The 12471-nt window shown below is 37.9% G+C and overlaps 1 protein-coding gene across 2 annotated transcripts in view; it reads right to left on the bottom strand.

The window, feature by feature from the left end:
• Positions 1–12471, bottom strand: part of LOC136830834 (DNA-binding protein SMUBP-2-like) — a 713243-nt gene that overhangs the window by 154282 nt on the left and 546490 nt on the right. For both annotated transcript variants that reach the window (XM_067090812.1, XM_067090810.1), the window contains exon 12: positions 3860–4038. In XM_067090812.1, the coding sequence (XP_066946913.1) occupies positions 3860–4038 (179 nt within the window). The remainder of the gene's footprint in view (positions 1–3859; positions 4039–12471) is intronic.

Here is a 12471-nt window from a genome sequence, read left to right as displayed (position 1 = left end):
GCACTCTGCCGTAAATGTATTCATAATCCATGCCATTCAATTCTAGTGCTTATCCTGAGCAGACATAATTTTTTTTACAGTATATCAGATACACTGTAAAAAATTGTGTCTGTCTTTCCCCAAAGAGGTGACAGTCTATAAGGCTGCAAGTGTTCATACCCTAATCTTGGGGCCCAAATCTAGGTATCACCAGCTGGGGCAGAAAGACCTGATGCTCACTAAAGGAAAGGGATGCAAGTCCCTAAGACTATTTACGTAACTTACCACAGCTAATAAAAAATCTTAGTGGCTGCAAAACCCAAAATGTACTGACTTTAAATTCTGTAAAAAATAAAAGTGAGGAAAGACGGGAGATGAAAAAGAACATTTACAGTTTTGCAAGATGTTTTGAACTCATGAATGAAAGGATTTGGCAGGAACAATGGGCCTTCTCTGGCTAAGATGCAAGTTTGCAGTAACTACATGCCAATCTCAACTCTCTCTTTGCTCTCCAAAGTTGCATAAAAACTTATTTTGAACTACTACATAAGTACTGTATGTGTAATTTATAGGATTATTAGCTGACAGTCAATATGCATATAGGAGGCAGTTAGGTACCTGTGATACCCTTTTAGTTTTGACATGCCATTTGCAAGAGAACCTTCATAAGGGTTTTGAGTGATCAGTAATAAAAATAAGTTTTAGCGCTGCTTCCGATTTAGTAAATCATAACACACTTATTTATAAACTTTGGAATCTTGGAGTAGGTGGATATGTTTTAGGATTACTTTAAGATTTCCTTATAAGTAGGCAGCAGCAAGCTGCTGTTACTGGATCTTTAGTGACTCAAGACTTATTATGTCTGGAGTTCCACAGGGTAGTGTTCTTGTTCAGCTGTTATTTTTAGAGTAAACATGTAATATGGTTGTTAGGCTGGAAAACAAGACTGTTCAGTATGCCGATGATGCAACACTTGTGGGAGTGGTCAAGTCTCCATTAGGAGAAATGAAGATGCACATAGTCTCAATCATGACATGGAACAAATTGCAGTAGTAAATGGTGTAGTTTGAGGCTGAACTCTAATAAAATGAAAACATTATTGATCAGTAGATCTCATACAGATTTTCCACTCCATCCTCCCCTTCAGGTGGATGGGGCTCTGCTGAATTAGTCTGAAACTTTAACTATTCTTGGTGTAACTTCTGACTCACATCTTACTTCTGAGAAACATCTAGTGAAGTTTCAGCAAACAGATTTATCTCTTTCAGACAGTGTGGTTCGTGGTGGTATGTTCCTGTTTCCTAATATTAGCAGTTATGACTTGGACCATCAACGGATCATCTTTTGTTTGTCAATTTTTCATAAGTTGTACTTTAACAGAGATCTTTCACATTCACAATTGATCCCAGATCTCCCTTTCCTGCCGAGAGCAACCAGATTTGCTGAACAGCAGCACCAATATGAAGCAAATGTGCCTCGTCAAATTTCTCGGTTCCAGAGATCCTTTATTCCTTATACTGTTGGACTGTGGAACAGTCTCCCTCAGGATGTTGTGCAATTGTAACTTCAAAAGTTAAAGTGAAGATGCAATGCATTACTACCCAAAAAAATTCTCCTTGTATTTTAATAATCTATTTACATTTTTATCTATTTGTTTATTAATGTGCTAATTTATTCTTTTAATGTGCTAGTTTATTCTTTCTTTTCTAATAAGTGACCTCTTCTTTCTGTATTTCCTATACCTTCTTGTACTACTTTCAAATGAACACCATATTCTATGGAAGATAGAACTTCGAGCCAATGACCCCTGTGAGCTTGTTCCATATGAATGGGGTTCATGTTCTGAATACAGTAATAATAATAATAATAATAATAATAATAATAATAATAATAATAATAATAATAATAATTCAGTTGTTGTGATATCAGGTAACTCATTTGAAATCAAACAGTCAATCAATCATCACTACTCGAGGGGATTCCCCTAGCTGGATTAGATCTAAATTGTCTCCGTTAATTATTACTGTATATATCTATAGCTGCTACTCACCATACTGGTTACCTTTCATAAACTTAGTATTTAGGCATGAGTAAAAATTAAAGTAATTAGTACTAAATAAGCTGATGAACAGAAACATTCTGAAACCACATGCCTCTACCAAGGGTGAGCAATCCATCTTCCAAAACGTTCCTTCTTCCTAAAAGTTACATCCCTATCTCTCAAAAAACCTAATTTCTTGCTGCTTATAAACCCCACCTTTGGTACAACTTTTCTTGTAAAATTCCATAAAAGTCCAAGAATAACTTTTACAATAATTCTGCTCACTAACATACTGATAAACAGATGAACAAACATATGAACAAAAATCATAACCTCCCTGGAGGAGGTAATAATTCCACTGTTACATAGAAACTAGGAACATTAAATAATGACCATCAGTAATTCTATTGCGGACAATAATTGCAGTGCACCCGGAGAGCACATTTCTCTGCCTATGTCAATCTTCTTCAACATACAGGGTAGATTTAATGACCATACATAGTAAGCTGTCAGCAACCAAACAATATCTTACAGCTTAACTGAAGATATAATCTGAGAGTTCTTGTTATAAAAATGATGACTGAATTCTGTTACCAGTCTGTGGTAAAAAGATTTGGTTCCTTAAGCTGTTCAGACATTCACCTCGCAAAAGCTACATGCTATCTCTCCTAGAATATACCATCTAATCACATATTGCCAGCAACAAAGAAAATCTTTGGTGAAACTTACCAAGCAGACAAACAAATTGAACCAAAACTATAATCTCCTTTGAACAGGTAATTACTTCACAGTGTAAAGAAAAGAATATGTACATTTTAATAGTGACAAGACATTGAAGACTGCCAACTGAATGTAAATTAAAATAGTGTCTACAGATTAAAATGGAAGGGCTTTATTGTTTGTGGAGGGTGGCAAGAGTTGTGATAGTATTCTAAATCAGGTAAGACAAGCAATACATTATTTTGCAGGCTGCCTTACGGTAATTTTTTCTTGATAAAGAGGGCATCTGTGATGTATATGCATTGTGGTTCGGGTCATAATCCTGTAATTCTGTGCATGGAAATGACCACACAATGGCAATGAATAAAAACCATAAAAAGCAACTGAATAATAAAAAAATTGTATTAATTGATGGTACTGACATGTTTGCATGTCACGTTTCTGAGTGTATAGTTTTTGGATGAGTACCGTAAAGCAAAATTTAAACTCAGGCTAAACATACGTATATATGCAGCGGTAATGGATCTGCATTCCAAAGAAGGTGCCTTCACTAGAACAGAAGAAGCTGCCATTAAACAATGAAAATCAACCACAAGACTATTTTGCTCAACCATTACTGTCAATGGAGTGGAATGGAAGAAAAGGATAAAAAGGGGAAGGTACAGTAGATAACTCTAGAAAGACAAATACGCAGCAGTTAGCAGTGTCCTTTCCAGCACTACATCAAAACATTTACTGTAAACATACTGTTGTTCATGATGAAAACAAAGGGATTTCTTTAAATGAAGCTGAAAAGAGCTGCAATACAGCAAAAAGCAAAATGAAATCTTCTCAGACACCCTACAATACAGCAAATCCTACAAAGTGAAATCTTCATGGACACCCTACAATAACAACATATCCTATCAACTATGATGTATTATTACAACCATCAATCATGAACACCACAATGTCTAATAAGTATTGGATGCATAAAAGAGACAGATAGAACGTTTTTTTATGTCTTGGTTCCTTTGGTATACAAGTATAGAGTGCTAAGAATTTTTTCACTAACTGCAGAAGCAAGAAAAAATTACATAAAGAAAGAGTTATTGACATTAGGTTTTCACAACTACCAACCTGCAGATTGTAAGGAGTAATGACAGCAATGTCAGTCTCAGGAACACCAGCAGCTATGAGATTCTTCACATGGCAACTGACGACAATGGCTTCATTCTTATTGCCTTTACTTTGCTCCTCCGGAGTATTCAGCTCGTAGCAGTCACACCCAGCAGTGTCAATCAACATTAAAGCATGTTCTGCAACCAAAAATAACACATTTTCAGTCGACTGTCTGTATTGTGAGATAAATATTATACCATACCATTCCCTTAACAGACTTAAGTCTTAAAGAATTTAAATATCCATAAATCAAGAAATCCATGTTCACTATACTGCATAAATTTTTATTTCAATAGAGAAATACAATAACTTGACTTACGACTTCTTCAAATATCATGACCTAAAATCAATATGCTACAATGAACGAAAACATTATCCATCGAGAGTTTAAATGACTATTTATAACCTAATTAAGTGACTATTTATCTCCTATAATTCAAATTACTTTGCTTCTTCTGTCGATCAGTCTCCTATCTGCTTGCAGACATGATGCAGTGCCCTCATTAGATCAGTAATCTGCAGCCTGGTTTTGATAGTGCAAGGCATTCATACAGGAATGTCAACATGTAAAAAAATATGGTTTTCTATACAAAACCATACAGGAAATGAGCTACTGAAGTGAACACCAACTACATGATGAATAAAAAAGAAATTACACCATCTTCATGAACAAATACTGCAGAGTACACTTGTCATCAACATCCACAATAAGCAGCCATAATAGTGGCTGCCTTTGATCAGGCATCTGATTGCTGGAAACAAGTTGACTTTTGCAACAGGAGTCGTGTCTCCAAATTTTAAACAAAACATATTACAATTTCACCTGTTACTGAAGTTCTCAAGTTCTTTTTCTTTTCTTAGTGTCACCTATCTGCCGTCCCCATTAAAATTATGCAATATTTTCCATGTTATTTTTCTATATATGATGATGCAGAGTTTAAATCATAAAAAGAAATATCTATATCTAAATTCAAGATGATGTGCATATTTTATACTTGTTTAAGCATTACATATATTGATCACTGACATTAGGAAGGAACCTCCAATATACACCTAATTAGGGACCATGAATTCCCGTTATCATGACTGCAGTCAATAACGGGCTTAGAGTACACATACAAAAAAATGTGAAATATATTGCTGTACATACATACCATAATATATATAGTATATGCATATATATTTTTTTACGTATTTCCCTGGGTTTATGGTATTTTTACAGGCCGGCAACGGAAACTTTATTTAATTGGCCTTGGAGTTCTAACTTGTGTAAAGGGAAATCAGTAAAAATAAGAAAAGGGGGAGAATTTAGGAGCTGAAGGCTCTACTTCATAAGGAAATGTTCTCAAACACTTGGGATAAATTAAAGAATTATATTTACAAAAGAAAGCATTTGAAGGGAAAATGGATAAGTAAATTGATAAAGGGCTTGTAATGCCTGAAGATCCTTCTACTGGAGCCTTGACTGAGGGCAAGGCACAGTCCAAGATGAGTCCACTGCGAACAGGTCCCTCTGCAAGAGAGATTTACACATTACACACCAGTAAAGGAACAATATAACACCGAACATGACTCGAGTTTGCACTGAGGGTGCCAAAGACTCGAGGGATGAATGACCACTTTACACTTGAACACAGGACATTGGAAATGGCACTGGATAAACTGGCACAAGGGCAGAAGTGAGATACTGGTACTCCTAACTTTCTAAAGGGCAAACTGTCATGGCTGAAAAGCCTGTACTCGCACTTTACCTTAGGGGAAGCGGGTCTCTGGCGACGAATGACGAGGGGTGATCACCAACGATGCACGCTGTCCCTCGAGGATCACTGGAGTCTGGAGTCAGACGGGGGGAGGGGGGGGAATGAATGGTCTCTCAGCAACTGTGTCACTCGCCCGTGTGTATGGCTGCCCCCTCCTCTGCTACTGCATGGCTCCTGCTCACACAACTAACTGCCTAGTGCTGCTGCTGTCTCCTCCTTTTAAGGGCTCTGACCGCGTCGTGCCTGTGTGCAAACAATGTGTCATTCGCCAGGTGGTCAGAGATTTGGTTGCCTCTTCCCCGGTCCTGCGAAGGTAGGACAATTCAGCAGCTTAATCTGCCCTTGGAAAGGTTGTTTTAAGCAGCTTAGTTGGGCTAAGCTGCTTAAGGGAGTGGCATTAAGTCCCCTCTCCTTGCACTTTTTTATCTGTGTCATCTCAATATCTGTTCCAGGTAAAAAGAAGGACAGATCGAAATGTTGATAACCTTGCTCTGATTTCTATGTCAACACGATCGGTCATGCAGCGACTTTATTCTCAATAAACAAAGGGTAAATTAGTGGGGAGGTGCTCTGTGCAGCGGGCTTGTAAACTGTAATAATATATATATATATATATATATATATATATATATATATATATATATATATATATATATATATATATATATATATATATATATATATATATATATATATATATATATATATATATATATATATATATTATGCATCTATGTATATATATATGTATGCATTTATGTGTGTATTATATAATATATATATATATATATATATATATATATATATATATATATATATATATATATATATATATATATATATATATATATATATATATGTATATAGTACGGACAGGCAGTCCTTTGGTTATTGGTGGGCTTGGCTATTGCCAATCCGGTTTTTCAGTGCTTGTCTAGCAATGAAAATCGGCGATTTTTGGCGCCAATATCGCTTATCGGAACTGATAATCGTGCATTACTGCCGATAAATACCTAACAGAGGTGCTGATAGCCGAAAATCACTAAAAAGGTGCCAAAATCGCCAGTTCATGGTTATCGCAATTTTTGCTCATCACACGACATCTGAACAGAACCCGCTAATATACTGTGTATATATATATATTATATATATATATATATATATATATATATATGTATGTATATATGTATGTATATATATATATATATATATATATATATATATATATATATATATATGTATATATATATATATATATATATATATATATATATATATATATATATATATATATATATATATATATATATATATATATATATATATATATATATATATATATATATATTATATATATATATATATATATGTATATATATATGTAATTCTATTAGCCACAATGCCCTCTTAACTTCTCGAATTCTTTCGCTTTTTCTGGATATGCTTGAACTACTTAAGCCAAATATCCAAACGTTAGAAGAAATTGAAGAGCCTGAATGCCGGTCACGAAACGTAACCCGATACCATATTCACAAGGAGGTCGCGTTTAATCTGACCATGAGAAGATAAAAGTCTATTACCCTCTCGTACAGCATATACCTGTCGTTATCAGATATATTTATTAGAGCTGGAATAGACTCATCCTCACCATCGAGCCAAGTGGGCATTCGTTTTTATTGCTTTTTTTAGGCTGAAATATATATATGTAGAATCTACTGGTCACTTTTACCAGACACATATGTAATTCTAATAATACAATGCCTCTTAACTTCTCGAATTCTTCACGCTTTTCTGGATATGCTTGTAAATACGAAGCCAAAATATCCAAGCGGAAGAAGAAATTGAAGAGTCTGTGAGCGGCTGGTTGCGGGAAACAGACCAGCATTACCATATTCACAAGGAGGTCGCGTTGCCGACCCGACCACGAGAAGGATAAAAGATCTATTACCTCGTGCATACATATACCTGTCATTATCAGATATATTTATTAGAGCTGGAATAGACCCATCCTCACCATCGAGCAAAGTGGGCAGTCGTTTTTATTGCTTTTAGGCTGAAATATCTGTAGAATCTACTGGTCACTTTTACCAGACACATATGTAATTCTAATAACCACAATGCCCTCTTAACTTCTCAGATTCTTGGCGCTTTTCTGGATATGATTGCAACTTCTGAGCGAAATATCCAAGCGAAAGAAGAAATTGAAAGAACCTGTGAATGCGGTGTGAAACGCGTGTGAGGGACTGGGAATGAGTGACATACTGGCTGGGTGTTAACTGGTTTATTGGTTGTTCCTTACTGAGATAAATGTACAGAATCTTCAAAGATGTTACTGATGCGTGCAAGCGGTAAGGTAGCGTCAACACACAGACAGGTAAAAACAGAGGTACAGGCTCGGGTGTCTGTGTTTGTCGGCAGACAAACAGGTGGCGATATCAAGAGACATGATTAACATACAGTGACGAAACATATATCAATGGAAAGGTCAGAAATTCTACATGTGGCCAAGTGCATGAGATTCAAGACAGATTAATGGATAATGCAGCAGCATAATATATATAAAATGGAGAGCGTTTGAGTCTTCACAAACAGAACACACATACAGTTTGATACAGAAGATTCGTTGGAACATTATGGTACATGATTAGAATGCTTGCATGGCAATGCAAGTAGTGGTGATTGTATATAAAACAAGTCAACAATGGTTGGCGAGAAATGACGGAAATATTATATGGCTGAAATCGCGTTCCATTAGAGAAAGCGAAAGATGCTGTTGTTTGTCTGGCCACTCCGATGGACGACGATTGATGAACACGAACACACACGTATTTGGAAGAGACAGCGTCGGGGGCTCTTACAAGTTCTCTCCCCAAAGATGTGTGCGTCTGATTGTTTGGAAGAGGCAGCGTCGGGGCAACGGCTCTTGTGTTCTCCCGACAAGCGAGGCATCAATACGGGGGTGTCTTGCCGACAATTGTAATTGGCTCGAAGGGCTTAGGCTGGGGCGGGTAGGAGGCTGAGGCGGCGCCGCGCCACCAGGAGCTCGAGGAGGACGGGAGGCGGGTTGAAGGGTGGCGTCGGATGATCCGCCGGTGGCGGCTCGAGGGCTGAAGGATGACGGCAGCTGATCCCGGTAGCCAGCTCGAGAGGCGGGCAGCGAGGCTGAAGGATGACGTGGCTGGTCAGCCGTTTGGTCAGCTCGTCCGAATGCAATCGCGGGGCGGCTTCCAGGTGTCCTGGAGGAGGCATCCAGGGCTCCGGTAGTGGGGTGGGTCATCTTGGAGGGTCGGACTTCTTCTGAGAACTCAGGAACGGCGGGAAGCAGTGAGGCGGTGAATGGTCTGTCGGCGCGTGGGTCGTCATCTTGGGTCAGCCGGGTCACTCCAGGGTCACCAGTGTGAGGACTGGGGAATGAGTGACATACTGGCTGGGTGTTAACTGGTTTATTGGTTGTTCCTTACTGATATAAATGTACGGAATCTTCGAAGATGTTATTGACGCGTGCAAGCGGTAAGGTAGCGTCTACACACAGACAGGTAAAAACAGAGGTACAGGCTCGTCGCATCTGTGTTTGTCGGCAGACAAATAGATGGCGATATCAAGAGACATGATTAACATACAGTGACGAAACATATATCAATGGAAAGGTCAGGAAATTCTACATGTGGCCAATTGCATGAGATTCGAGACAGATTAATAGATACAATGCAGTATTATAATATATGTAAAATGGAGAGACATTTGGCGTCTTCACAAACAGAAACATACATACAGTTTGATACAGAAGATTCGGTGGAACATTATGAGTACATGATTAGAATGCTAGCATTGGCAATGCAAGTAGTGGTGATTGTACATAAATGAGACAACAATAGTTAGGGAGAAACAGATGGAAATATTGTATGGTAGAAGTTGCGTTCCTTGGGAGAGAAAACAGGGTGCTCTTGTTTCTCTCTTTGTCTGGGTCCCTCTGAAAGTATGATGCATGCACACATGTGCTCAAAGAGAACGATCAAGAGAGGTCTCTTACAAGAGAATAACGAGAGAGAGAGAGAGAGAGAGAGAGAGAGAGAGTCTCTAGAGACAAGAGAATAAGAGAGAGAGAGAGAGATATTTTCCTTACTTGAGATATAAAGTTAAATTATTTATGAATTATTACGAGAGAGAGAGAGAGAGAGAGATATTTTCCTTGAAATATCAAGTTAAATTATTTAGAAATATACGGAGAGAGAGAGAGAGTTAAATTATTTAGAGAGAGAGTTAGTTATTCTTCGTTAGATATCAAAAGATGGAAATTCAGTATTAAACTAACTTTTAAATAAAATTAAAGTTACTGTATTTTCATTTAAGAGTTAACAACTACATTCCCCTTCAAAAGAAAGCAGTTAACGTTAATAGAGTATAGGGTGTGTGACTCTCTCCCTCCTTCCACCGATCTATTTTTAGAAGTCTTCTCAACCTCGTTTTTAAAAACTTTATTCTGTCTCTTTCTTTTTGTTCTGAAATGCTCTATGTCTCTATGTTTTAGAACGGCACATTCAGTACTGGTAAAATTGGACCAATCTAAAACTATCCACTGTACAGTTAAGGCCACACAGAGAAACAGTAATACGTAGGTTGGCTAACTACAGAGAGAGAGAGAGAGAGAGAGAGAGAGAGAGAGAGAGAGAGAGAGAGATAACAGTAGTCCTTTCTTAAAATAGTGAAATTTTTTATGAATTATTACGGACAAACACACACACACACACACAGAGAGAGAGAGAGAGAGAGAGAAATATGACCACTGATTAGCAACACTCCCCTTCTTGTCATGTTAAATGACATGTCTGACAGCTTTTGCCTTCACCTTCTTACAAAAGACAAGGGAAGAATTTGTTTGTTTAAAATAATGCGAATTTTGTCACTACAGTTTTATTAGTATTATTATTATTATTATTATTATTATTATTATTATTATTATTATTATTATTATTATTATTTGAAAATTAGTACTTATTATTAGGTAAAAAGTTTATTTGTTATGCAAATAAACATACCTGTATACATGTACCATAAAAATTCTCTCATCTCACTAAAAGAGAGAGAGAGAGAGAGAAATTATTACTTTCAATAATATTTAATGTTATATTTAATTTACGTATAAAAGCTTGAAAACTTATAAATTACCTAAAAACTAAACATAAACACTTTTGCAGGGTTTCTCAGTGTCTGCAAATGTTCGCGTGTCTGTGAAAAACTCGTGTATGACCATTAGTTAGGTTCCAATGAAAAATTCGTTTGTCTGTGAATTCGTGCAACTCGAATCGCGCAAGTTCGGGGCATTCCTGTATATATACACACACATATGTATATACATATATATTGTCAAGAATTTCCATTCCTCCCTCATTAGGCAGCTAGGAACTAAATTATACCAGAAATAAACCGATCTTTCAGTTGAATTGTAGGCCGAGAAATCGGCGAAAATCACAGGTTAGCACAGATTTTTTTAACTACATTCCAGTCTCCTGGCCGGAAATGACCAGGTCTACCAACAATAGAATTCTCCCACCTTCAACCCCCTTAAACAAGAACACACCTAGATTTCCCCCCCTCTGTGGGGTAGTGTTTGTCCCTTCAGATCAGAGAGGTTATAGAGAGAGTAGGGCGCACGCCGCGCACAGAGGAGCTAGGATCTTAAGCTGTAACCACCTAATCTTTAAGACCATTTTTCCCTTCTTGACTGTCGCCAGACTATTCTTTCAGGTACCTGGATGGACGAAGACGCACCAAGCCTGCGCTGTCTTGAAAAACAAGGGCAGAGACTTCCTGGCTGGGCTCCAAGTCACACATTTTCTCTAATTTTTTGAACTAAGAGGAGTCCCCTACATTCCAGTTCCCTGGCCAGAAATGCCCAGGTCTACCAACAATAGAATTCCCCCACCTTCAACCCCCTTCTACAAGAACACACCTAGATTTCCCCCCCCCTCTGTGGGGTAGTGTTTGTCCCTTCAGATCAGAGAGGTTATAGAGAGAGTAGGGCGCACACCGCACACAGGGGAGTTAGGATCTTAAGCTGTAACCACCTAATCTTTAAGACCATTTTTCCCTTGACTTCTTGACTGGCGCCAGACTATTCCTGGCCGGGCTCCAAGTCACACGTTTTCTCCCATGTTCTCTGGGTGCTGGACAACGACAACGCAGACGGCAGCTGATGATATATTGCGAGCTCACGTATACGTCTAAAGTAAAGTCTGAGAGTTAGTCTGCGCCAGTATCCACTGTTCCCCTTTTCAGTCTATTTAATCCTTTCTTAGTGCATCTCCAAGACTTTCACATTTTCCTTTCTACTTAGGCATTTGCTTTGTGTAAGCCGTGCCATCCCCATTCATCTTTTAAAGCAGCACTTGTTCAGTATCCTCATAACCTGCAATTACATCCTCCTGGTAAAGTGTTAAATTGGGCTAACTAAGATTTAGAAGGTAAGATTGTTCATGGGGCTTTGTTTAGTAACAAGGGAGGTTTCATTGCCTGTCCCCACCCCCTTGTTGGTACTAACTCTGGAATTTTCTTCCAGAAGACGAGATAACCTGCCCAGTTTGCAAATCTATGCCAGGATACTCTTCACCGACTGCCATTCAAATTTCACAACCATTCCTGGTCGCACCCTCATCGCAAGAATCTGTTGCCCACACAGAAATCATTGTGAGTAACTAATGCCCATTATCCTGGAATTTACCCCTTCCAATGTATTACTACCTGTGAATTGATGCATTTTAGCATAACCGAGTCACTTGTTTTAACAGGGATTGTTGTACCTGTGGCCCCTCA

This window comes from Macrobrachium rosenbergii, chromosome 47, assembly GCF_040412425.1.
Source record: "Macrobrachium rosenbergii isolate ZJJX-2024 chromosome 47, ASM4041242v1, whole genome shotgun sequence".
NCBI classification, from domain to species: domain Eukaryota; kingdom Metazoa; phylum Arthropoda; class Malacostraca; order Decapoda; family Palaemonidae; genus Macrobrachium; species Macrobrachium rosenbergii.
The sequence above is the reverse complement of the archived record's forward strand: the minus strand, read 5'-3'. Positions and strand labels throughout refer to the sequence as shown.